At 43.8% G+C, this 26,458-nt stretch overlaps 2 protein-coding genes and 1 long non-coding RNA gene across 7 annotated transcripts in view; 2 read left to right on the top strand and 1 right to left on the bottom strand.

Annotated features, from left to right (window-relative positions):
* Nucleotides 1–9,259, top strand: part of CREB1 (cAMP responsive element binding protein 1) — a 41,321-nt gene extending 32,062 nt beyond the window's left edge. For 4 of the 5 annotated variants that reach the window (XM_075756389.1, XM_075756387.1, XM_075756384.1 and 1 more), the window contains one exon: nt 2,873–9,259. In XM_075756389.1, coding sequence (XP_075612504.1) covers nt 2,873–3,017 — 145 coding nt within the window. In that variant the 3' untranslated portion in view covers nt 3,018–9,259. The other variant, XM_075756385.1, reaches the window with a different exon arrangement.
* A 1,060-nt stretch (nt 9,260–10,319) lies between these two features.
* On the top strand, nt 10,320–22,512 carry LOC142602335 (uncharacterized). Its single transcript, XR_012836055.1, has 4 exons — nt 10,320–10,354; nt 10,605–10,838; nt 11,903–17,302; nt 17,383–22,512. It is a non-coding gene; the product is annotated as an uncharacterized LOC142602335 (long non-coding RNA).
* METTL21A (methyltransferase 21A, HSPA lysine) lies at nt 13,547–16,490 on the bottom strand. Its single transcript, XM_075756393.1, has 3 exons — nt 16,344–16,490; nt 15,083–15,194; nt 13,547–14,026 (listed from the first exon to the last, which is right to left on the bottom strand). Exons 1-3 carry the CDS (start codon nt 16,488–16,490, stop codon nt 13,629–13,631), a joined length of 657 nt encoding a protein of 218 aa, XP_075612508.1. The 3' UTR covers nt 13,547–13,628.
* Nucleotides 22,513–26,458: the final 3,946 nt, after the last annotated feature.

Genomic DNA, 26,458 nt, shown 5'->3' with positions numbered 1-26,458 from the left:
AGAGACAAAGCAAAGAAGCACATCTGCTAATGCCCTGTATTGTAACTACAAAACCTTAAGTAAAGGTGTCAGACTCATTCTGTGAGGTTTGTGAATTTGTTTGTGGCCATAAGGAAAAAAGTAATTGGTGAGAGACTTATATGACTGCAGGTGTGTTCTTACAAACACTGAGGTGAGTTGATTTTTTTGAGTTAATACATTCATGTAGTTTCCTTTCCTGGATTCTTTACCTTAGCCTTTTGCATACATTCTCCTTGCTGCTGGCCCACCCACACTCTTCATGAGTGCTTTCTTGTCTCACTTGTTCTCTTTAGCTGCTTGTCCTTTGGGTTTTATTGACTAGGCTAAATGAGCAGCTACTCCTTCTGATGTCTTGTGGAGCCAGTAGTGGCACCAGAGCGGCTGAAAGAGAGAGGAGAAGAGACTTCACCTGTAGGATTTAGTGTGTGAAGAGGACCAGCCAAGCCTACTGAGGTGGGGCTTGGTGGAGACAGCAAAGGAAGGGAGCAGCAGAGAGAAGTTGGCCATGGTGCTCCTTAAGCCTGTTGCTGTGGTAGAGGGAAATGGTGCATCAGAGCTGACCCATCACACCAACCTTGAACTCCATCTGCAGGCCCCAGATTTGAGCCTGTATGTTACACTGTGACACTGGGAAAACAGCAGTGCCTTCCCTCCCCTCTGAGGAGGGAAAACCCCATGAAAGCACTGTTTACTTCATCTGTCAAGCCTGACAAAAACTGTTATGTTGTACAGGTGCATTTATCTTCTATAGATTGCTAAGCTGTGAACACAATAGAAAGTTACATGAGCAGACCTAAGGCTTATCTGAGGGGCTTTAATGAAGTAAATAATGCTGAACAGCAGAGTTCACTTTTTAAAAAGGTTTTTGTACAGAATGTCTCCCATCTCCCCTTTCTATATATTTTTCTGATATCAGTGAATAGTAGATGTCACCCTTTCAGGCACTGCATTTAGAAAAATTTAATTAGCATTCTGAATCCCCTCATTTAGTCAGCAGTCTTAATCCAGTAAAAGAAAGCTTTTGTGTTTGGGAAAGCCAAGAAAAACAATGGGGAATTACCCCTACTTGAGTTAAATTGACAGCTTTTGCAACAGTATCATGTTGCATGTGGTGCTTTTAGCCTGCCTGCTTAATAAGTATTTGCAAATCTAGGCTCCATAGGAGAGCAGGGGAAAGGGATAGAGAGAGGCAGATGGTGAGGTGGTACTTATTGGAGGATTATAGCGTAAATATTCATAGATATTATTGTGCAAATTTTCTCTGTAAATGTTACATTTTAAAAGTTCTCTTGTAATTCAGTATAACTCTAGCTGTTTATAATGAATAACTAGTGCACACAGACTTGAGGTGACTTAATACATAGCTCAAGGTGGCACAAAAATCACAAAAAGAAAGAAAAAGTTGTCACCCAAGAAGACAGGTTAGTAGTTTGCCCTGGGAGGTGCTTCCTGATCCAGTAGTACTTACCTTTTGGTGACACAAGTAACAGCCCAAAATGACTTAAATTCTAAATGTTGCACGTGTCCCATTGAAGTGCTGCAAGCATGTGAAATTGTATTTGTAGGAGTAACAAATAGATACCTGAGTCCTTTCAGGGCTTACTAGGTTTTCTTTATCCTATCTCATTTGTGGAGGTGAATTTAAAAAAATTACTTTTAGAGTCTTCTTACTAGGTAGGTCCTGGAACAGACATTCTTTTTTACCTAGTACAACTACTATTCATCTAATATGCAGAAGAACTGGGTTCAATTTTGTCCTCTCATTTCCCAGACCATTGACTATATCACCAATGTATGTAGTATTTGCAATGAAGGGACACTCAGACTCTCCTTTTGAAGCTGCTTTGCTTTACACCTAAAGGTTCAGGGCAAACCACCATGGGCATTTACATATATCTGCAGTGTGCTGCTTTGACAAGCTGCATTGCAGGAGGAGAGCCCTCTGCCTGGACTCCGATCCAGCTGTGACATTTAGTCTTGTGCTTACTTTGCACTTTGGTACCATTACTGTTGCTGTGCAGGATAGCTTCTGCCTTGGTGTTACTGCCTTCAGGATGTTCAGCAGCACATTAACACCTTTCAGGTATTTTTCATTGACATTCTTAGCATCTTACCAAGTTACCTACAGGCAGCTCAGTCTTTCCAAGCAAGCCGTAAAAGTTCGACTGTTTCGAGATCTGCTTTAGCACATTAACACTGCCATGGTCTTGGCACAGCAGACAAGGACTAAAGAATGATACAATTACTAGTAACTGTTTATGTTGTGATTTTTTGTTTGAGTCATTTATATTATCATTGCAGTGACGCAGAGATCATTAATAAAATCCAAGTATTGCTATATATATATGAATACTCTAAATATAGCTTTTTTGCACCGGTTGACCATCCTGACTATTATTATTTGGTTGGACTGCAGCAAAGAGAAGAGTTAAGATTATAAAGAGATCAAGAGATGAGCATTGGTCTTACCTATGTTTTTATTATTCATCTATTTGTAATAATAAAATCAATGAAATTATTGCAGCAGCATTTGACTTGGCCTAAAGGCTCTAGTGTAAATCCTGCAAGCAGAATTTTGCCATTGAGTAGGATCCTTTTCTCACAGAAATAGAATTTTATTGATGCTGACTTACTGGGATCTGCATGTTGAAACAATCCGTGGATCTTGAGCATGTGTGATTTGTCAGGAGCAATTGTTAGGAACTCAGCCTTTTTTCCTAACTTGCATTTCTTAACAATACCTCCATATTCTAAAAATGGTAGTACTAGGTAAAGGTTTGACCTGAACAGTTAAGTAGCCCATGTCTGCAAGTAATTGTTCTGGATTTGAGTGGCCTTTTTTGCTTTGCAGAGAGGCAGCACGTGAATGTCGCAGGAAGAAAAAGGAGTATGTGAAATGTCTAGAAAATCGAGTGGCTGTGCTTGAAAACCAAAACAAGACACTGATTGAGGAGTTGAAAGCACTTAAGGACCTTTACTGCCACAAATCAGATTAATTTTGGATTCCCATTTTCACGTGTCCAGGTGGGATAGAGACTGGTCCTGGCTATACTCAGAAAGACAAAGTAAACTTTTTATTTTCTAAACATTTCTTTTTTTCTATGCGCAAAACTGCCTGAAGCAACTACAGAATATACTTCATCTGTGCTTTGCATCAAACTGTGAATGTTCAAGTACTTGCCTCCACTTCTCCCCCTACAAGATTATTTTCATCATCAATCTCAGCGTGAAGAAGAACAGGCTTCTTTCTCGTCTCCCCATCCTCTTCAAGGAGTAATGGTGGTCACTTGGGAAGTTACTGTGGGGAGGGTCCTTTTGTAATGATTTCAAGAATTTGTGCTGAGCTCTTTCCATTGCCTTAGAGACAGAACCACCCCAGCCTCTTGGTCCAGAGAACTGTGGGCCACATACATGGAGCGTGCATGGTGCAATGAAGAAGCAATAGTTGCCAAATTGGTTTCACATATTCATTATGAACTATAAAAATACACAGCTAAGCAGCATGCCAAATGAAAGGCATTTCACAGACATGTTCTTGGTGTGGAGATACCATACATTTTTCAAACTAGTCCAGGAGGGGTTTTGATTTGTAATCTGTATTAAGCCCTCCTAGACTAGTAAAAACTTCTCCATACCTCAGAAACAAATGCATTGTAATGAGCTTCACTGGTCAGTTGTTGCTTCTCTAAGCTTATGTGTGTAAGTGTGTTCAGCAATCTGAACGCACAAAAAAGCAAACATCAACTTCATAGGATATTGGTTGGGAAATGATATTTGGATGGGAAAGGAATTCTGAATAAAAAAAGTACAATAGTGACGTTCGGAAAACAGTCACGTAGTAAGCAAGGGTAACACGTGAAAGCACTACCTATTTGTATGCAGAACGATTAAGCAGTTGAAGCATGGCCAACTAACTCCACATACATACTCCCTGATGACAGTATCGTCTGTGTCCCAAGTCCTCTCAAGCAACGAGGTTATTTCTGTTTCCTTACCACTGTCTTATGTAATGGAAATTATTGTACTCAATGGAACCATCAGCCTGGTTTGCTAGATTCTTTTTCAAATTTTGAGGCTGCCTTCCGTGCATAAATTTAATTGCAGTACAAAAACTACCAGGACAACCTCAAATATTGAAGAGGACTTCAAATACAAATATTCCACCTTCTGCTTTGCAAGGGACAATATTAATTATTTGAACCTGGCCAGGCTAGCTAAATTCTTACTTTATGCAGAGGATTTTTTTATGTAAAGAGTCAGGTTTACTGAGCAATTTATTCCTGTAAGTAAAATTACTCATGTGCCCCAGTCATTTGCAAGACACAATTTTTTGTGTGCACTGAGGAAATGTGATCTTTCCCAGATTTACATTGTTAAAAAGGTAGTTCATGTTTAAAAACAACTCTGTACTAAGCATTAGGACTTCAAAAGAATCATGCTCGAAAGGAACCAAAAAAGAATGTCAAGAAGTTGTCAAAAAGAATCATGTGCAGTTTGTTTACTGGCCCTCTGAAGCCAGTCTCTTGATACATTAACTTGGGTCAATTGATGAAGTAAGTTTACTTTGGGCTTCTGGTCAAACTTTCATGTATAGAGATGTATGAATAAGACTCTGGTCTGTACTAATGCGTTGCCTAGTTAAGTATTAGCTAATATTTTTTTTCCCATTCACTCTATCTGTTTTTAAGATAAATTTCAAACACGAGCTTCTGAAAGGTTATACAATCAATGTGATGTTGTAAGAAGAACATTTGGAAGACTCTGGGCAGTTGAGTCTCAAACAGCTAAGCAGTATTAAAATTTCTAGTTTTCTCATTTGAGAGGGCATTCAGTTTCCAAGAGACTTTAAAAGGAGCAGGGTTAAACTTGTAGCATTATTGTTAAATCTAGAGTTATCAATAATTTCCAATTACATTTATATTTCAAGAAGAGAACAAAAGTATCAGAATTGTGAAATAATTCATTTTCACAAGTTTTGAGAGGGTTTATAAATGGTCTATTTTTATCAGCCATAGAGAATTGATTTTCATGTTTTTATTTAATGGAAGATAAATTTATTAGTTTAGCAATGCAAATTTAAAGACAACCCTAAATTCTCAGCAATGCTTTTATAAAAATTGCCTGATTCTTAAAGTCAGAGAATACAAATACGTACAACGGTTACCAGTTTTTCAGAACTAGTGCTGAAGTAGAAATGTTAATAACGCAGGAGTCATTCGTATAAAACATGAAGATCATAATGGCCTGATTTACAGAGTTATATAGAAAGCTTCCAGCTTTGAGAAGCATGGAAAATGCTGTCTGTGCCTACATTAAGGCTATTTCTTTTGTAGAAACATCTGTGTGCAAAAATTTGAGTTTTTGCAGTGAACCCGAATGAGGCTAGCTGTGATCCGAGAGCTGTTCCTAGTGGGTAATGAGCACTGTCTAGCACTTGCTGATAGTCACTCGGCACAAAGCCTGGGAGCTGAATGAACCAGGGAGCCTAAACCGGTACCTGGACGGGGTTCTTCTAATACAGGGTTGGTGCAAATTTGTGCAGCAGTGAGAGGAGAACTGGGTTACCGGTTTGCCTGTGCGTGGTCTGCGAGTAGTCTGTAGTGTTATGAGACTAGACCTCATTAGCAACTAACGTTTCACTAAGAAAAAGAATGTTATCTGCAAGAATCTTTATTTATGCTGCACTGAGGATTTAGGGACTTGAATTTCTTTAACAGAAGTTTTAAATGACAATTAAAAAAAAGTATTAGACAAGTACAGGGCTGGCTACGGTTACCCATACATGCTTTACTATTCATTTTGACCCAAAAAGGGAAAGAATATGACACAGGAATCCATTCATATGTTATTTACCAAGTCGTGAGGTTGGGGTAATCAGCTTCTATAAACTAAGGCCATTTGGAAATAGGACAGGAATTATGCTGGCAGGGGAGAGGGAGGGTTAGTTTTATATCTCACAGTTGTGAGTTTTCAAGAATTGATAGCCTGTTTTACCTGAAGAGAGGGTTAGAAAGGGCTAGATCCATTATGTTCATAATAAACAAGAATTTATTTGAAATATAATTTTTGTAATGTCATTGTTTTGCAAAACAACAGCACCGATCAGGCAGTTAAGATATTGTCAGAGGTGCTCTTTTAATTTAGATATTCTTGGAAAATACATATGTATAATATATGTACATATATATATATACACACAGTATATAATCTACAGCTCTGAGAGCTTTTAAGTCAGGAATGCTGAGTATTATAGTATATGGAGGTCAGAAAAAATTTTTACTTTTCTGTGTGTGTCTGGGTGTGTGTGGATGTGTGCGCGTGTGTGAAAGCTTCCCCCACCCCAGTAGTTCTGGGCTGCATTATTCTAGCGCTTATTACTGATTTGTTTTGTGCTGTTTCTCAGTTATCCATTTTCAAGAATTTTATTTCATCTTTCATGGCTTTTGTGAGGTTTGTTTTTGTTTTTTATTGATGGAGATTTTTGAAATTATGTAAACATTTGTTTTACAACCACCACCACCCCCCAGAATAATTCACTTTTGTGCTTTTTCTCTTTGGCAGCTATATATCAAAGGCAAAACAATTGGAAAGGTTGTTAAGATGTTATTTTCTAAAGGAACCACTGGTAAGACTTCTGTTTTCCTCCTGGGGTAGTGGCGATGCATTTTTATTTAAGCAGCGATTTCACCAGAATCAGGTAGTTGCCAGCACCATTGCTTGTATCTGAAAGCACAATTTTAGCCTGTCCTGCTCGTCAGGACTGTAGAGACATCTGTAGGTTCCGGCTCTTCTGTAGTTGGCATTTGCGTTGCAGACCACTGTCTTCTCTGGTACTTGTACATTGATCAGAAAATTGGTGGGGTGTTTGGAATCATTAAGAGGCTCAGGAAAAAAAAAAAAAAGTTAGATTTAATAAGGAAAAACAGCCCTGGTAGTTTCTGATCTAAATTTGTACTACAGTGTTTTTTTTTAAATCTGGGCTTCCAGTAGACTGCAGCTACAAGCAGTCATCTGTTAGCAAAAACTGGCCTCTGCTTTTCTATTTTATATTTTTTTAATTTATGACAGACAGCCAGTGCTTTTTGTGGGTTAAAGACAAGTCTCCCCATCAAAGCAAGTTCATTATCAGTGGTTGCAAATCTGTGACAATTCATAGAGGATTTCATTGGTTTTCTAAGACCCCTTTTTTATTGTCATTTTTTCACCCTGAATCTGGTTAGTGATGTAACATTTGCCAATGATCTAACCAAAAAGGTCATGTATTTATTTTTGTTACACTATATTCTTTGTAAATGTTTAATTAAAATGTGCACTTTTAAAAAAAAAACACAGAACAAAAAAAAAAAAGAGCAATTGGGTTTGCTTGAGAAGCTTCCTGGCACAATTGTTGTAATCCTGCTGCCTGCACACAATTCACTCCTCTCCCCGCAGCAGTCAACTCCTTTGCAAATTTAACTTGCTAATCAGCACCTGGCACCCAGCAGGCATTACTTCAAAATGGCAGGAGATCTGAACTGGCAGTACTGAAGACTGGAAAGAATTAAGTGTGTGGTGTCTCAGAGCAGTATGTACGGGATGGATGTGAAATTATTTTTAGAATAGAACTAGTTCAGTGATCCCAAGTGGGAAAGGGAGGTTAATTTGGAAGGAAAGCTAAACTATTTTCCAGTCACTTTATTCCCCTTTTCTTAATTTGAGATTTGGCTGCAAATTTTACAACCTGCATTCCAAGAAAATAAATCAAAAGGCTTTCCAGTTCTTTTGACACCAGGAAGTAAAGGTACATCGACAATGTGTCACCCTGCTTTAAAAGCCAAAAAAAGCACAACCACCTTTCTTTTGCAGGAACAATGAAAATTTAGCTATAACCCTGAAATCTGTCACTGTGAGCAGGTGTTAAAAGCATACAGTACATTGATGGTTCTTTGTACTGTGCCTGGGAACTCGTTTCCTTGAGCGTTTGAATTTGTTAGCTGTAAAAGACACTGATTTTGCAGAAACCTGAATGTATCGTGAAGCTTAGTCGGTCTGGGAGGAGCCAGGCTGATGGAGAGAAACAGGGTGCTGAAATCTTATCTACTGCGTGCTTGTGACAGGTTCAGGTCTGTGGATGGATATGGCTTAAATCCATACATCTTTGGGGAAAAGGGACCAGATCCAGCTGGTATAGAGGGTTTGCATTTTGAGTGTTTTGCCTTGGAATGTTTTTTAAATGTATTTAAGCTCTGGCCCACAAAGAGACTTGCTTGGGCTAGTTTGTGTAGCACAAATTGGTGAGTTCAGGTCTCGCTTTCACCAGCGAGAGGCAGGAGAAGTCAGCTGTCCTCAGGAGCTGGAAGGGGCCAGGGGCAGGCTGTAATGATCCACGGTTGGCGCACTTCATAAGCTGACCACTGACTGTATTCACGACTTGGGAGCGGTGGGTTCACTCGGTCTCGCCCTCAGCTATGTATTTCTCTAAATTAGGGGGTCGCTGAGGGAGAGCACGGAAGGAAGGCCTTCAGCCAGTTAGTTATCTGGAAATGGCCACTCAAGAGCTGAGGATGTTCATATGCTCTCCACAAGTTGTGTTTTATCCAGGTGCCACTCCATTTTTTTTGTGTGTGTAATGACATTTATTTATATAAAAACATTAATTTTTAAAAGTTCTAGAGCTTTGAGTTTGTATGAGATTTGAAACTGTGCTGTTTATATGGACTTCCAGGAATGGGATGGGGAACAGGGCAAGAAGAGGTGCTAGTTGGCAGCCAACCCCTCCACAGACTTGTCCACAGATTGGTTGTTCACTTCAAAAATTAGTTTTTTCTACGCTAGATTTATAATTTGAAATTGTTTTGGAACAATGTTTTTCAGGGAAGCTTTCATAGCGAGGGTTATTATTCTCCCTTTGTAATGTAAGCTGGAAAGAGAAAGTTCACCTCATCTGCATTTCAGATTCTTTACCCAAAACCATGTCAGCACAGAACAGGGTATTTGAGCTCGACTCCCACATACTTGTGGAAGTTAAAAAATTAAAATCAATTATTGGGGAAAATAAATTCTTATTTACATTTCCTCAGAAATCTAGAAACATCCCTGTTGTGTTTTTTTTTTACTTATTTTTTGTGCTTTATCTGTGTTTTAAAAAAAAATGTACTGGGTTATAATGCATTTTATTAACACTATGTACATATTAGCTGCTTTGTGTTTCAGAATGGTAGTAATTGCTTTGTATATTAAAGTGATTCTTGTGAATTTGTGAATTGTCATAAAGACGTGCTTTTTCTTACTGTAACCTTTGTGGTATAAACTGTCATAACTCCCTTTTTACACAAACATTTATGTGCAGTCACATAAACATGCTTTAAAAAACTCTACAAAGTCTCTTTTTTAAGCAGGATGTTCCATTTACACTAATTTAGTGGCAAATGGCAGAGAGAGAGGAATATGGGAAAAGGCTTATTTTAAGCAGACTACGGTGTTCTCTCATGATCTGTGGCCTGCTGTAAGTATTCATGAGATATTTTCCCTAAAGGAAGGGCTTTTTAAATCTTAATTAAGTTGAATTAGATTAGTGAGAGGTTAAGTCCTGAAAAACATTCCACCTCTGATATTTTTAAACCTGCTTTTCAGTATCCATTCCAGTGGTAATTAGTTCCATTGTTTAATAATGTGTGAAAGACTTTTCCCTTTCACAGTTTAAATATGCTGTTTTTCCCACTTTTAAGCATTCCTGTAAACCATGTACTACTGATGTTAATAACAGAGCAGAGCAGAAGGCAGCAAACACTGCGAGGATCGCAACCTGATTATGTAATCTGCAAGGCTGGATCCAAACACTGGGAGGAAAGCCAGAACAAATTCAGCACTGAGGTAAACACACCTCCAGTGAAATCAAGGGGAAGCAGTGAGGTCAGCTCATTATGGCTGGGATTTTGTGGTTTTCACAACAGAGCGTTTTCATAATGCCATTCACGTACTTGCTGAGAAAAATTACATGTCAGTAACGAGGGAGAATCCTAAACAGGGGTTTGTCCATCAGATAAAAATGCCGTTTGGCTTGAATTTAACACTGAAAAGAATCGGGTAACACAGTGCTCTGTGCAGTCAGTAGGTCAGCTGGTAAACCTGATTCTTCTGACACTGCTGCACCTTCAAGCTCTTCATAAGATACAGAGCTGAATTTCATACTCCATGTCTTAATATTAATCAAGCGTGACTTTAGTTGCAATGATGTTTTAGAAAAGTTTGTTCCCTTGCAGAATGGCATGTTTTAGGGATGGTTTCACAATCTCACAGCATGTTCACGTCTTTTATCTGGTCATTTCCCTGTGACTTGGATCCTCTCCCTAGGGTGAGTAATTTATTTCTCAAGAGACTATTTGTGCATTGCCCCACTACTCAGGGACCCGTGCCCTAACACATCCTCCCTACAGATGAGTTCATCTGTTACAAAACAGAACCAATGCAGTGGAACCACCCAAAGGAGAATCACACTGACTTCTCTAGTGCTGGGATGAACAGGGTGACAGAGTGCTCAGGCAGGGCAGTAGTGTGATTGCCAGACAGCCACTGAAGCATTACCATGCATCATCTCACACTAGAGCAGAAACTCACCTGGGACCACTCAGTCGGGACACCAGAGTTCGCAGGTGTCATCGCGGAGGGCTGCTCTCTGTGTGCTCACTCACTGGGCAATTACACCTCTGCTACTTCTCTCCTGCGTGTCTGGTGTGGTGACTCCTGACATCTCCCTGAAGCTAAGTGTGATGGGAATACAAGAAAGCTGCAAAGCCCAGCCCAGGACAACAGAAGGCACTGCTCACTGCCTGGCGCAGGTGGGTGTTAGCACTGCCCAGCGGGAATGGGCTGTAGGTTTCAGCTGAGTTACGTTCTCACGGTTCGTGCCTGCCCCCTAAACACTGTAGCTTAAAAATCAACCAGAACTAATGTGCTTGTGGTGGTGGCCAAACTGCAATATTCCTGGTGTTGGTCTCCTGAGTCTAAAGGAGCGCCCACCCCCAGTAGCAGTCAGAGAAGAAGGTGTCCCTTTGAGGGGGTGCCATTTGCAGAGCTGGGGAGAGGTCACCAAGAGCTTACCTCTGCAGGTCAGGGACAAGGCGCTCACCTGAACTGCCAGTGTTACCTCATGCTTTGCCTCACAAGTATTTACTCAGAGGCAGTAGCATTGCTTCAACCTTCAAACATACTCCTTCAGGTTTGCATACAGCTGCTGTGCAACAGCAACACAGCAAAAGAAGCCAGACCTGGTCTCACAGGAAGGCTACAGGCTGTAACAGCAGCAATGGGGAAACAGACACTGAAAGCTGTTAAAGATTAGAGACGGACACAAACTGATTTAAGAATGCAAAACTTTTCTTAGTGTCAAAGCAAGGCCTGGAGCAAAGCGTCCTTCTTAAAAGTGTGTAGGTTGATGCATTAGGCATTATTCTGCACTACACTGGGCTTTATTCTGTGCTATTTAAGCAGGCTTTTTAAGCATGTTCCTACTACAGCAACAATGCAAGCTGCTAAGGCTCTCAGTATTGCAGCTGCAGCCTCTTGCAAGAGCCGAGCACAGCCAGGCAGCAAGCTTTCCCCACAGACCAATTCACGTGCACTCACAGGCCCAAGCACCAGCACGCTGCTTTCTGCCAGCCTCAGCCCAGGGAGAGCCTAACATACAGTGACCACAGAGGAGCTCAAAGAGAAGGAAACACCAGTCAGGATGAAAAGGAAGACGGGTGGTGAGAACTTACAGCCACACTCCAAAAACTAGCACCAGAGAGAGAGTGGGGAGAGCTCATAATTTTTTTGAACCATTGCTCACCCAGTTGACAGGACAGAAGAAGCCCGTGTCTGGCACATTAAACCTCACATCATGTTCTGTTTTTAATTAAAGGTGCTGTCTTCCTTCCCTGAAAGGGACTTCAACTCTAGTTTCAGACTGCAAATTCCCAGCCAGCTGCGTAAGTACTGTTTTAGTGACACCATGTGGCTTCTGAGGATACTGTTGTAAGCGAGTGTTTAGAGCAGCAACTCTTAGGCAGAGTCCAGAGTCAAGCAGGAAACTTTGCTGAAAATACGCAAGATGAAGCACAAGACCTTGCCTCATTCATGGGAGCTCATGATAAATGTGTCACTTCCAGATTACAGTCTGCACATCGCTGCTGGACCACAGGCCCTCTGCATGTTTTCTAGCAAGTTTGATGGAAGCAGAAGTGATATAGAGCTCCTAATGTCCGTGGCCCAAAGCAGCTGCTGATGTTTGCTGTTGCCAGTGCCAAAGACACGCACACTCTTAAAACCTGAACCTGACCTGGGGCTTTGTAAGTTAAGTTTAAAGGAAAAAAAAAAGTTCCACATCCACAAAAAAAAAAAAAAGTACTATAGCAATTCCTCCATTTAGAAGTGTAGCTGTCTTAGCCTATTGTTTTCACCAATTTCATTCTTCCACCACTAGAAAGAGAAGGAAGTCTGCTGCTGGTGTGAGCCAGATTCCAGGCTGCAGCATTTTTCTTAGGATCTTGTGGGATAAACACACAGAGGTGTTTTTACAAGCTCAAGGTAGGAAATCAGTTACTTAGAACAGTGTCTAACTACCACTGTGCACAGAAAGCATGCTGAAATCTAGACACTGCCCCAAGTAATACAAGAATAAGTAGTCTCCCAGCTACAAAGACTTTACAGCAGCACCTTCCTCTCCTAAATAGCAGCTCTCAGAGACAGAGTGAGCCACAAACAAAGGCAGAAAGTAGAACATTATTTAGCGGTACTTTGAGAGTCAAGGACTGATTTGATATTTAAAGAACAGTTTGAGTCTCCTTGTTTCATTTTCCCTGCTGGCACATGTGCATGTGTACCTGCTGCAAGGAGCCTTGATCTGTGCAAGGGAAAGTTACCTTCTTAGAGACAACCCAAGAACCATGACTGCTTCAGTACTGCAGGCACAGCCTCCACGCTTGCAAGTCAGGTAAAAACACCACTGATTTCTCAGTTGGCTTACTCTGCAATACTGATTTCCAACCCACCTCCCACCCCTTCACCCCCCCCACCCCCCACCCCCCCCCCCACCAGATCTTGTTCTTGTTCCCCTATGCCTCTTCAATTCAGCAGTGACAGCAACAGAACAACTTTATAGCAGCTGCCTTTGTTGGGTTTGCCCTTTAAGTGGCTTCTTTTACCACAACTTTTAAGATGCAGAAGCCCTGAAGAGTTAAAGCATTTAGAGCTGGAGTCTTAGCTTTTCATCCCCTTTTCTAGAGTTAAGTGATAAGGGGGAAAAAAACCCCACTCTAAGTTTCCCACAAAAAATAAGTGTGGTTTGATTTTAAACAACAGGTCTTTTGATGCCATTTTTGATGCCTGGAGATTTCTGCAACTTAAATCAGTTTGAAAAATTAAATTTGATAAAAAGTCAGTGGAAGACCCTATACAACTCTACTGAGAAATGAAGCAGAGGTTCAATACGCAGATCAGCTGTATCAGACCAAGTGATCAGACAAGACCACCAGAACAAGAAGCCAGTGAAATTACAAAACTGCAATTATATGCTTAGGAACAAGTGTATTGAGTAGAAACAAGGGGAGGATTGAACAGCATCGGTGATTTACTAACAAAGCATAGAGTCAAAAGTCCTCCTTGCGACTACCCTTCTGTGCTTTGTAGATATGAACATCCTTACTGGAATCATAGTGGATCTCATAGACAGAGAAACGGTCTCTCAGCATCTTCAAGAATTTGTGATCCCGTTCATAGCGGATACGACAGGAAAGAAGAATCACGGTTTGCTCTGAGCACAGGTGCTCTAGCGTCTGAAGCAGTTCTGCAAAAGTTTCTTCCAAATAAACGATGTCTGCACCCAGGATGAAGTCAAATGCTCCTGGAGGGAAGTTACCCAGGTCTTTTCCCCAAGTCAGTTCCTTCACCACAGCTCTCGGACGTAGTTCAGAAGGTAAGTTAGCCTGTACGTTTGACTCCAGGAACTCCAGTGCTGCCGCCCTGTCTGTGATAGTAACACGAGCACCTAAGCGGTACAGAAATGTATGTCAGACAAATAGTCAATGTCCATAAATACAGCATTTGGAATACAATGCTCTAAGTCAAGCAGGCTCCCTAGTTCCTGTTAAACATTAGCAACTCCCCTGAGCTGCCTGATTAAAAACAAACAAACAAAAGAACAAAACAAGCAAAAAGCCCACAATTTAAATACATCCTACCCTTCGTCAGTCACTTAAGAATATAAAGTGCACTCCACATGAAGATTAATTTGGGGAAGGAACAAAAAGTGTTTTCTGGAGCTTTTTCTTAGTGCATTTTCTTAGTAGAGGAGTTACTTTCTGCCTTTCCGTAGGTGACAAGAGTAAGTTACAGGGATTGTTACAATGAGCCTGCTCCAATTCCATATTTGTTCAGTAGGACAGAGGCAGCTAGAGAGCCTCTTTCACAGGTCAGACAAAAATTATGCCTGTGTGATTTTGCATGGCATGATTGTATTTTGTCAAACTGCTTTGCTTGTATTATTTCAGTAGGCACCTTCTACAGCCACTAGAGCTTTGAGTTACAAAATTAACCTGGGACAGTTAGCACAAATTTAACATAGTACCCAGTCCCTGCTTCAGCCACAGACAGATCACAAGCAAATCACTTCATTTCTCCAGACCTTGGTTTCCCTGTCTACAAGATCAGCTAGCAAGGCTTACACAAGCCTAGAGAGTGGTTTCTGTCTGGAGCTTTATCTATGCTGCATATGAGGACAAGTGGAAGACAAGCAAGCGCAGCACTTGCTCCCTGGGGGAGAATAGCTGCAGAACAGAATGCTGCTGAGTTGAGTACCATGGTAACAGACGTCAGCCTTAACAGGGTCCCACTATAAAGTAAACGGCAGTGGCACCACCGCTACAATAAATAACGCAGCAGGCTCTGAAGTCTTAACAAGAAAGGAAGATGACTCAGGCAGGAAACATCACAGTTCACATATGTAGCTGTGGTGCTAACTTCTATACCAGGCATGTAGATGTAAAAGTGCTAGTTTTACTACAGTTGTAAATTGCTTTAAACAAGCAAACAAAAACACCCTTACCTAATAATGTGGCCACTATTCCCAGCAATCCAGTTCCAGCTCCCAGCTCAATCACAGACCGATCCCTGAGATCAATGCCTCCTATCTCCAGATAGGCACTCAGGACAACAGCCTAAGCCAAGAGACAAGGACAAATTAAGTACAGGGCTCATTTCAGTCATACTGAACACAAGATTTCTGACTGACACTGAGAGGTTATATGAAGGGTCAGGCACTTCAGGTCTGCAGCAAGACTTTGTTCAGCCCTTCTCTGTCTCCTGTGTGCACGTGTGCTCTTTTTATGAGTTTTATGGAAGACTCTTACAGACAAAAGGAAAAAAGAACCACAGAGGCTACAACTCGGACACAGTAACACTGCTTCATGAATCCCCAAACCTAACAGGAGGCAGAAAGAGTTGCATTTGGAAAGGAAAAGCTGGGGGGTGTCACACATTCGTGAATGAACTCAGTATTGCGAAAGTCCAGGATAAGGTTTCATAGTATCTTGTGTGGTATTTCAAAAGGTATCTGCACAACACTGGCATGCGGTCAGGAACGACACAGGGAAAGTAAAGTAGTAACACTTCTATCTGGTTATATTTAATGTGTTATATTTTACAGCAATCTTGATAACAGGAGCAATCTCCGTAGCAAGTTCTGTCAAAGTCAATGTCGGGAAAGACCAACAGCCCTATGTGCCAATTCATTTGAGGAGCTTGCTAAAATTGCTACGTTTGTTCTTTAAAACTAGAGGTAAAAGTGCAATTTGTGTCTGGACAGAGACCCAACCATGGGAAGCCCTTGGATTCCTACAGCACTACTGCAACCTGCAGCCTTTGGCCTGCCACAAACCCTTCTGTTTTGAACAGTTCTTATCCCCAAGATAAAGTCTATCAGCAGTCCTTCTTGGCGCTACAAGCTGCAGGATCCGTGCTGTGCTCTGAAGGGCGTTAAGCAAACATCACAGGCCACTGGTAAGAAATGGGTGAGAGTTCTGTGAGTTACCCGGAATGTTTCCTGTATTTGGCACTGGCCATGCAGGGATTAAGGTGGCCTGTTTCCCTTGCACTCCTCTGGCATCTCTTGGGGGGGGGGGGGGGGGGGGGAGAAAAAAAGGTAAAGCAGAGTTTAACTTTTTCTTTTTGTAAAAATAAAAGTAGGAAAAAAGCCTTCCTTTGACAATTCAAGGTTGAATAATTTTCTAAGGTGATTCTGAAAGCTAGGGCAAGCGCTACAGGAAGCCATCAAGTACAGAAATATTTCGTTCGGTGTGAACACCTACCGCATCCCAGACCACCGCCGCCACCCCCAGCCGCCGCCAGTCCTGCCGGACCCGGATGGTGTGGCTGGCGAAGCGGTACGTGGCCGAAGGGCTGTGCAGCTGCCGCACTCCCCAGCCAGCTCCCTCCTCGTAGGGGACCAAGGCCATCCCGCCGGCGGCCGATCGCCTCCTGCGGCGCGGCGGGGCTCGGCGGGCGCAGCGGCAGCCCCCCCTCCCCGCCTCGGCTCACCGCTCCCGCGATTTCCGCGCCCGGCGGGCGGGAGCCAGCGCCGCCGGCAAGGCCCTCCCCGAGCGCCTCGCTCCCCCTGGCCCGCCCTGGACGCCGCCGCCGCCGGGCCCAGGTCCGCTCCGCCCCGCGCCGCCGCCCGAGGCCGAGCCGAGGGTAGGGGAAGGCCCGAGGCTGCCGCGGAGAAAGGCCCGGCTCTGCCCCGGGCCCGGCCCCTCGCCGCACGGTCCGCCCGCTACTCACGCGTCGCGGGCCCTAGGCCGCCGCGGAGCGCCCGGCCCGGTCCCCAGTGCCGCAGCCTGCGGCGGGTGGGGCCTCTTCGGGCCGCCGCCCGGCTGGGGAACGGCGGCGTGGCCGGCGGCGCTCAGCGGCTTCCCCCGGCGGGGGGGGGATCAAATCACGGGTAGAGAGGGATGAGTCTGGGACTGGAAGGTCTCCAGAGCGCTCCTGCCCCTCAGCCACGGCGGGGCGGGGGTAAGGCAGAGTGTAGGCCATGGCTGTCCTCAGGGCGATGCCGGCGGCCCAGGGGCTGGTGCCGGCCATCACGGGCTTGGCAGCGTGGTGCATGGCACTGGGGGGCCGCTGGCTGGGGCAGGGCTGTGCCTGTGCCCGTCCCTGGGAGCTCCTCGGGGCATCCCGGAGGGGAAAAGTATCTCACTGCTTCCTGCGGGAGGCTGCGGCCGGGGGGGGGGGGGGCTGCTTGCATTTTCAGACCTACGTGCCACGCAAAAAGGTATGAGGTGCAAAACACCCTGTGGGACATTGCTGTCCCCGCAGCTTCTCTGTGGTTCCAGCTCATGGCTTTTGTTTCAGGGTTCTGGAAGTCAGTGCAAAGGCAAGGCATTTGTCCAGCCCACCAGCCTTGTCCTCCATTGCTGGCATGGTGAACATTGTTTCTGCAAGTGCGTGTCACCAGCCTGGAAGCAGTCCCTCAATAACTGAGTAGCCATCACAGAAACACAACACTTGTGCATCTCGGTTAGAGCATCGACCAAGGCAGTACAGCAAAAGTTGCTCTCGGGTGGTGGTGTGGTGGTAACGCTCTTGTGGCATTGTTTGTGCATGGGCTTCTCTCACCTTTGGCTCCATTTAATCTCTTGTTTGGCAAAACAACACAGTGCTCCTCTCCTTTGCGTGTCTCCATCTCCAGTTACTTGAACTTCCTCCAAAGACTGCTAAAGGCCATGGGAGGGCTGGGGAAGCATCCTGGCAGCGCTTGCACTCTGGCTGCCTGGAGGCGCTGCTGCAAGAATTCCACCAAAAGGTGCAGGACCTCCAGCTGTGCTCCTCGGCCCCTGCAAGGGCCAGGCCACATGTGCGAAGGAGCACACGTGGGGGAGTGGGGCAGGGGAGCATCATGCCATCTCCAGTGGCTGTGCAGGTCGGCAGCTCCCAGTGTCACCAGTGACGGGGCAAGGCTGGCCCTCAAAGTTGGGGAGCGTAACCAGCTCCAGAAAACATCCCCACTCTTTCTCACAGGGAGCAGCAAATCTGGCTGGCAGATGAAAGCAAATGTGGTTACATCTGAAAGCTGTTGATTTCAACAGAGTGGCTCAAGATTCATGAAAGCCTTTGCGGAGGAGCATTACAGGCCGCACAGGGGTAGCAGGAACTAAAGCTTGTTTTTAGGGTTCTGCTACTGTAGGGGAGTGGAAACCAGAATTTCACTTGTCCCAAACCAGTTCATACTTGTCTTATGGCAACTCAGACTTTTCCGCATAAACATGCCAGAGCAGGTACGATGATTAAGCTTATTGTGGTTTTATGTCCTAAAGTGCTGGTCCCTTGCCACCACTCCTGCATTTGAGAGTTTGAAACTGCTTGTGCTATTATCTCGATTATTTTTTTAATTATTTATATAGGCAGTGTGGGAAAAGCAATGAGAGTGATTACACTTGAAATGAGAACTCTGCTTGGATGAGTTTTTGAATCGCTTACACTATGCCTAAACTACACCATCAGGCAAATGGAGGGAAACTCCCAAAAGGCACAAAGCTTTTGCCTCCACCTCCAGCACCACATGCCAGCCCTGGGATCTCCAGCCGAGGAGACGTGGAGGAGCGCGGCAGGGCTCCAGTGCTCCCAGCTGCCTTCTTTCCCCTGCCCAGAGCAGTTTTCTTCCCCTGCAGTATTTCATGAGACCTAGGGTCTGGCAAAAGAGCAACTGGAGTGAAAGCAAGCTGTATGTTAAAATTTATATATTTGTTCTCAAAGATGATAATGCAGCAAGTGCTTTTATCCCAAGAATGCGGTTTTATAAGTCAGGCATCTCTGAGTATCTTTGGAGCCCAGCAGGTTCTCTACCAATCCTGCTCCGCTTCCCAGAACTATTTCCCCCTCTTTCCTATTAATGTTGCTTTGGCACTGACTTCTGTGAGCCTTATACAGAAGAGTAGAAATTACTTTCCAGATCATAACTGGATAGTGAAGCTATTAAAAGGGAAGCAAGTCCACTAGAAGTTCAATAAGGGCCCTGATTCCCCGTATTCATTCTAAGCCTGTATTTACCTGCTTTTCCCCTCTCCAAATCCATTTTCTAAGAAGGTTGCCGTGGTTTAACCCAGCAGGCAGCTAAAACAAATGCAAAGCTATTCGCTCATTCCTCGCCCAGTGCAATGGGGGAGAGAATCAAAAAGAAAAATGGTAAAACTCGTGGATTGAGATAAAGACAGTTGAATAGGACAGAAATGGAAGATAATATGATGATGATGATGGTGACGATAATAATAATTATACAAAACAAGTGATGCACAGCACAATTGCTCACCACCCGGAGCTGATGCTCAGCTAGTTCCTGAGCCATGCTGCCTCCTGGCCAACCCCGATTATCTACAGAGCATGACATCATATGGTATGGAATATCCCTTTGGTCAGTTTGGGTCAGCTGTCCTGGCTGTGTCCCCTCCCAGCTTCTTGTGCACCCCCCACCTTCTGGTTGGCAGGCCAGTATGAGAAGCTTCGCAACAACTAAATTAGTGTGTTATCAACATTATTCTCATCCTAATCCAAAGCACAGCACTGTACCAGCTGCTAGGAAGAAAATTGGCTCTATCCCAGCCGAAACCAGAACAAGGTACAGTACCCAAGTATTATAGTGACAGAGAAAGAGACTTGGTTTGTTCCACCCTTCCTGACAGTAAAAGGATAAGGAAAATGCAACAACAAAGAATTATGGCTAAAACAGTTGCCCAGAACTGAAATGCTTTTTCTCCCAGCAGGGCAGGAGTTTAGCACAACAATAAAACTGCAAGAACATAGCCTGGTCCAGCTTTTAAACACTGCAGAAGGCTACAAGGGCACGTAAGCTGCAGATAAACTTGCGAAGTAGGGAATAGCTGATTTTAAGGTAAGCAAGAATGAGTAAAAGTATAAAGAAACACCAATTCAACTCCACTCTTACCTTATTCAGCTAGTTGATAGAGCAAAGTCATAATGTGTCCAACTATAAGTAAATCCTGCTACCTCAGATGCAGGTAAGCTGCTTGGGGTAACTAAGAAAAAGTGTTTAAGAGCAATAGTCCTTGTAATACTCAGAAGATCAAAGAATCAAGTAGATGACACAGAAACGAGAGCAAATTATTTCAAAGCTATACTAATATACCTCCCTTTCTGAAATCTTCTCTTTCCTGCTTAATATTTAAAATCCTCTCTTATAAATGCATGTGGCAGTTCTTGTGATAGTTCTGCAGACACTGCATGTACCGCATGGCTGCGCATGGATTTTGGAACCATCCGTGATGTGGGGAAAATACTGCATCCCTCACGCAGTCTCTGGTTACCAAGGCAAAGGCAGGTATAAATAGAAACAATCTGATTTTTTTTTTAAACTCTATCTAGAAACCTGCGTTGTTGATAACCCTGACAGCAACGCCTTATTCCAAATGGTTCTGTTCTACATTTGTGTAGAAACTTCTGGTCGTACACATTTAATCCTTTCCTCTCTAAATAAATAGCAGCTACTTCTGGTTGTCATTCCACTGAAATAGGAAAACTGTCTTTGAAGTAAAGTTTGGACAAATAGCTCTTTTGCCAAGAGCTTTCATCAACCAAATGAACGCAAGCTAACACAAAGCTTGGAGAAAAACCCAGAAAAGAAAGCGATCTTTCTCCCTAAGTGTCACCGTAAGTGGCCATTCAAATGACTAGCAGTGAAATGATTTAACATTTTTAAAATTTTCATCTTCACCAGTAGCTTCCAGATTCTCGACACCAGTGAGATAGATGGGGCAGTGAATCACCTGCTGTTAAATACAAAGGGAATAAACTAGAGATTAATTTGGCTGATGACAGCTTGCAGCTGCAGAATCAAGACAGCCTCAGCTTGAAGTCATCTGTATCATCTTCGGAACCAATGAGGTGAATTAAAAATAAAAACTTAACTTTCTGCAAAAACTGATGGGTTATCAGTAGACCTTATAACTTGCTGCTTCAGCAAGATCCTTGCAAAAATGTTAAATACTGAAGTAAATGTATGGTCTGATCTAGCGTGTCATTTCCTTCACACACAGAGTTACATTAAACAATGGAAGTAATGATCAAAAATATGAAGATATATAATTTCATAAATGCTTGAGCTGAAACACGAGAAGTTTCTGGAGCGTCTGAAGAGGGAATAGTTCCCATCAGTAACATTACATTCACGTCTTCAACCTCACATCTTGATAAACTGTCATACATAATCGCCACGTTTTTTAAAATGTCTTGTTACAGAAATGTCACTTAGCTTTTAGTGGAATTATGTGACTGATCTCTCAAAGGTCTTACAGGTCTGAAAGCTGATGTTATTCTGAAGTTTTAATTAAGGAACAAAAAGCAAAATGAGTAAGCTCTTCTTCGCAAGCAACCACTGCAGTTCCGGCTGCAGTTCATTTGCTGGAAGCCTCCGCCATTTACCACTGCACTCTCAGGTGTTCCCAGATGTACAGCCTTACCCACATCTCCAGTGGATGGACTTCCAGGCCACGAGATGCCACATGGCGGGTCTTGTGACAGGAGAGTCCCTGAGCCACCAGAGCGCGACTGACACGTGAGTGGGCATTGGTGTGCACACGGGTGGATACTGGGAAGGGCTGCTGCAGCAGTGCTCCACTGAGTGTGGGGCTGTGGCAGGGAGATCATGGTGCAGTGCTGTGATTTCCCTCCTCCGCCAGCAGCTTCTGTACTCCTTGCAGCTGGTTGATGGTTGTAGGCCAGGGTAACGCATGTGGCTGGCGTGTGGGATACTGGGCAGGGGAAAAATGCTGCAAAAACCACCCTTTTATGGAGTCTCAGTATAGATCTAGAGGCTTAACGTTAGGTGGCCAAATTTCTGATGTGCTCTCTAGATGCAGTGCTATATAATTGGAGAGGAAACGACAGTGCAAGCAATGCACTGTATTAATTTAAACCTAGTTAACAAGGACTAATTTAAAAACAATTATATGGACAGGCAGACAACAGCTATAGCATTCACAAAGATGCAAGAGCATCTGCCTCAGTGCAAAGGTTACCTTTTAAAACCGAGCAGAATTCAAGGTTACAAAAAGTGTGGGGGGTTTAGTGTTATTTGTAAGGGTATCAGCAGTGTTTGTCTTCTCCACTACTTAGAAGACAATGGAGAAGCAAGAGCCAAGTCTAAGCATTTTCAGGTACCTTAAAACTGATAGGAAATTCTCCTGGTTTTCAGCTGGGATAGAGCTAATTTTCGCAAGAAGCTGGGAGGGGACACAGCCAGGACAACTCACCCAAACTAGCCAAAAGGGTATTTGTTACCATATGATGTCATGCTAAGTATATAATGGGGGGGGCTGGCCGGAGAGGGGGGAATCACTGCTCAGGGATCGACTGGGCATTGGGTTCTGGGCAGTGAGCAAGTTGCATTGTGTATCACCTGCTTTGATATTCTTTTATTATTTATTATTTATATTATTTTCTTACTTATTTTCCTCTTCATTTGCTGTCCTATTAAACTGTCCTTATCCCAACCCACAAGTTTTACCTCTTTTTTCCAGTTCTTCTCTCCATCCCACCAGGGAAGGGGGAGGAGTGAGCGAGTGGCTGCGTGGTACTTAGTTGCTGTCTGGGGCTAAACCACGACTGAAGTGCTCCTCAGAGCCTCCCTCCAGGCTTTGGTGGCCCAGGGTTGGAATTAAACCTTTAAAAGTTTGCCCTAAACAAACTCACTGCAGGGCTTACACGTGCAATTTGACTTACCTGCAGTAACAGCTATTTCTAACACTTGGTACATCAAAAGAGTAGTTCTGCCAGCCCTCTGCCCAAGAGCACAGAAAGTACAGCTTTGCAGGCCTCCATCTTTCTTGGCTTCAGCATATCTCGAATTCTCTTCTCAGGTAGTAAGTCTCCATTAACTCTACCTCAGCCTTTGATCACTGTGAAGCTATCTTTATTTTACCTTAAGACAAAATGAAGGTAGGATCAGAAAAGAGAAGCTAAGGTAAAGAAACATTAACTCCCATATGTTCGTGCTGTCAGTATCCCTGCAGTGATCCAGATGCTCACATCCTAGCCAAGAAGCCTCTGCATTGCCTGTAATGACATCTTAGATTGCTGCAGAGGCAAAAGGATGGATTTAATCAATGACACCAGCACTGCAGTCTGTCCTTATGCTATGCAACACAGGCTCCTGGCCCTGGTTTTTATGTATTCACTGCTAGCCAAGGGTAGTAGAGAAGATGTAAAAGTGTGAAAATTTAGGGCTACTAAAAATCCACCTTGTGTGTTCTGAACAACCTCACTGGCTACTTTTTTTTCCCCAAAACATTGGAATTTTCTATTTCCTTAACTACTGTTTTGCTTCAGGCTTTTTCCCTTAAATGGTGATAGTCTTATGTTACTTGTCAGCTTCAAAAGACAATCACGCGTGCAATATTTTTGTCCTGTCAGCTGGCAGTGGATTTCAAAACAGGATGCCTATTTTTCCCCCCATTATTTGAAACAGTGAGGCACAGAAGTCTGAGCTTTTGTTTTCAGTTGGTTATACAGGTTCAACCTGGTGATTCATTCTTCCTGCAGCTATGTTTCCAGGAAAAGACAAAGTCCTGGCTCTTCTCCAAGTTATCCATAGACTGCTGAGAGTAACATCAGAAAGCGCTCCTTCTCCCACAGCTGGGACACTTTCTAAGAAGGGAGAAATTGAACAAAACACATCCCAGAGCTGGGGTTATCGCCCTGCAGACAAGCAAGGAGGCACATGGCCTTGGAAAGGCATGTGCGGTACTAAGTCAAGGTGAAGATAACAGCAGAATTTACAGGATTTAAGATTCCTGGCCCTGTGAAGCACAGCTGAGCACCTGCAAAGAGCCATTCTCTGTTTCTGGGGCTGATGGTGACTGTGAAGCTGGATGACTTATGGAAAATCCTACAATTTAATTTCAAGCATTTTAGGAGACGTCCAGCTTCTTGTTGCAGTTGGTGTGGACAAGAGCATATCCTTGGATTTGGGTATTTTTCAAGAGTCATTATTCAGATAGGAACTGGTAACTATGGTTTCAGACGTCTCCTCTCAGGGATACTGCAGCTCACAGATGAAGGGAAGCCTGGTTTTGCATCACAAAGCAAGGGACTATGGGGCTGTGTGGTTATGAGCACAAGCACTAAGCTTTCAGAAAGGGAGATAAATAAAAACATGCACAAATCTACCTACAAGTAACCATCACAGGAAATGTAAAGACTTGTCTGAGAAGTGGAGTTTCTTTGAACACAGACAGCGGCTCACATGTACAGGGCAAACGGGCCAAGTAAAGAGACAGAATTACCTTCCCCTGTGAGCCCACAAGCCAAAACACAGCTGGTAGCACTGATATTAGTCCTGTCAAGCCTGGCAGTCTTCATTTATTATACACCCTGCAAATAATTATACATATAGTTAAGCTTAAAGCTCAGAAGCTGCATTCAGTAGTTGGCAGGGTATGTTCCTCGCTGGTATAGATCCTTTGACCTCATTAGACTCACGTCAGGAGTGAATCTGGTCCTTTGTATTTTCAGAATAAATCATAGATCTTTTTCATCTCCACATCTTGGGGAATATAGATTGCTCCTGCTTTGGCTGTCATCACGATCTGACTTAGGTTTTGTTTCAGGATCCCGCCTGGCCTGCCTTAAAGGCTCTGTGGAGTTCTGGCAGCTACAGCAACTTCCCCAGAGGGCTTAAATAAGGATTCGTTTCCCACATTTTGGAAAGTTGTTTTCCCTTTTGTAAAAATTAAACATACTCTCTCCCCACCACGCATTAGTAAAAGTCAAACATGAGCCAACACTTGGAGGAGGAATGAAGGTCTGTATAACAAACTTGCTCTCTTTAGGGAACAGTGACATTAAGTGTCAAATTTATAAACTCCCATCTGCGCTGGCATTAAGACCCGCTGGAATCCATTTGGTAGTCAGTACCCTTGAGCTATTACTTTGTAGGTTACATTTAGGTCACATTTTCTTTGTGAACACAAATGCAAGAGAACTACTTTTCATCTTCATAAAAGCAAGACTCAGGTTGGGGGAAAAAAAGCGCAAACCTGCAATGCCAGAGCAAGTCAAAAGCTGCTCTGCTTCTCTCTGTTCCCTGGGAGAAAGATGCAGTATGAGTTTGAGGATGTCACAGTTTATGCCAGCAGGCAGCTAAAACAACCACACAGCTGTTTGCTCACCTTGCCAGAAAACCTGCTGTAACCCACTCACCAGGAAAATTTTTTTTTTCACATTAAGGCATGGCTGTCTCAGTGGGGAATAGCTGCCAGGTGGGAGAGGGGATGCTCTCCTCGAGCCGAGCTGGGCACGGCACGTGGTCGCTGGCTGCGGTGCAGCGGCAGCTCCCACTGCATCGCCCTGCTCTGTGCTGAGTCTGGCCAGTGCTCTGCGGGGATGTTTTTATGTGCCAACTTTCAGGCCAGTGCTGAGAGCTGGTCCTTCTTCCCATAATGAGCGACTGAAACCTGCTAGGTATGCAACTGAAGCAAGAAAAGAGAGAGAATTAAAAAACCCACAATGCCTTCATTTGAGGATCACACCTACCTAAAATCCAGGACTTTGGTCTGTGCCCTCCTTGCCTGAGTTCTCCTGATTGAATGCAGCGCCGAGGCAGTGTTCAAATGAAACTAAATGTAATCCCTGAGAGGTTAATTGAGCATGAATGCTCAGCGCTAATCCAAACTTCAAATACTGCATACATTTAAAGCTGAGTGATAAAACTGTTTTCTTGTCCCATAAGAAAAAGCTTTCACCATTTTAAGAAGTGTTTGCCCAGTGCAGAGGAGGACACAAGATCTTTCCGATTTGTTTTAATTTTGTCTGCAACCATGCAGGTTTGAGCCCCGTTCAGAATAGGACATAGCTCGTGATCAGGCTTCTTCCCCAGTGTCTGCCTCTGGCTTGAAGCAAGCAAGCAAATACATCCGTGAATCCCATTTCCATCAACTTGCAGGTCTCTCTTTCATGGCGGTTTTCACCCAGTACGCCTTGAAGCTGGAGTGACCTTCCCAAGCAAGGCGCAGAAGCGGCACGCTGCCATCGGTGGGACTGGCACTTCCCAGTGTTACCCTCAGCTCCTCCCCGAGGGTAGCAGCAATTCTCCCCCCTTACTTGAGATATCGTTATTGCTACTCTGCGGTAGGATTTACTAATCTTTATGGGCCAGCCCTGTAATCAGGAAAGCTCAATAAAACTGACCCACCCTCCTTGCACCATCATCTACACTGGGAATTGCCCTACCCTGGCTGCAGCCCTGGTGAACCGGGACAGCCCTGAAACCAGGGAGGGGGTGTTAACGCTGCAACTAATGGGAAACGCTTCACACAGGGTGGAAAAACAGTTCAGTCCAATGGATCATGTAAAAGCACGGTATTTGGTGTCTGTGAGTGAGGGGGGGTTGCTACCCAGTGGGTGCCCTGCTCAGAGAGAT

Source organism: Balearica regulorum, chromosome 6, assembly GCF_011004875.1.
Source record: "Balearica regulorum gibbericeps isolate bBalReg1 chromosome 6, bBalReg1.pri, whole genome shotgun sequence".
In the NCBI taxonomy this organism is placed as follows: Eukaryota; Metazoa; Chordata; class Aves; order Gruiformes; family Gruidae; genus Balearica; species Balearica regulorum.
This window is presented reverse-complemented; position numbering and strand designations above follow the sequence as displayed.

Excerpts from the sequence above, each read along its gene's own strand:
- METTL21A (XM_075756393.1), bottom strand. The coding sequence starts at position 16,490 with ATGGCCTTGGTCCCCTACGAGGAGGGAGCTGGCTGGGGAGTGCGGCAG. Across the intron at positions 15,195-16,343 it reads CGGCGGTGGTCTGGGATGCG|GCTGTTGTCCTGAGTGCCTA; the intron begins GTAGGTGTTCAC and ends CTCTTGGCTTAG. Across the intron at positions 14,027-15,082 it reads AATAGTGGCCACATTATTAG|GTGCTCGTGTTACTATCACA; the intron begins GTAAGGGTGTTT and ends TGTACCGCTTAG.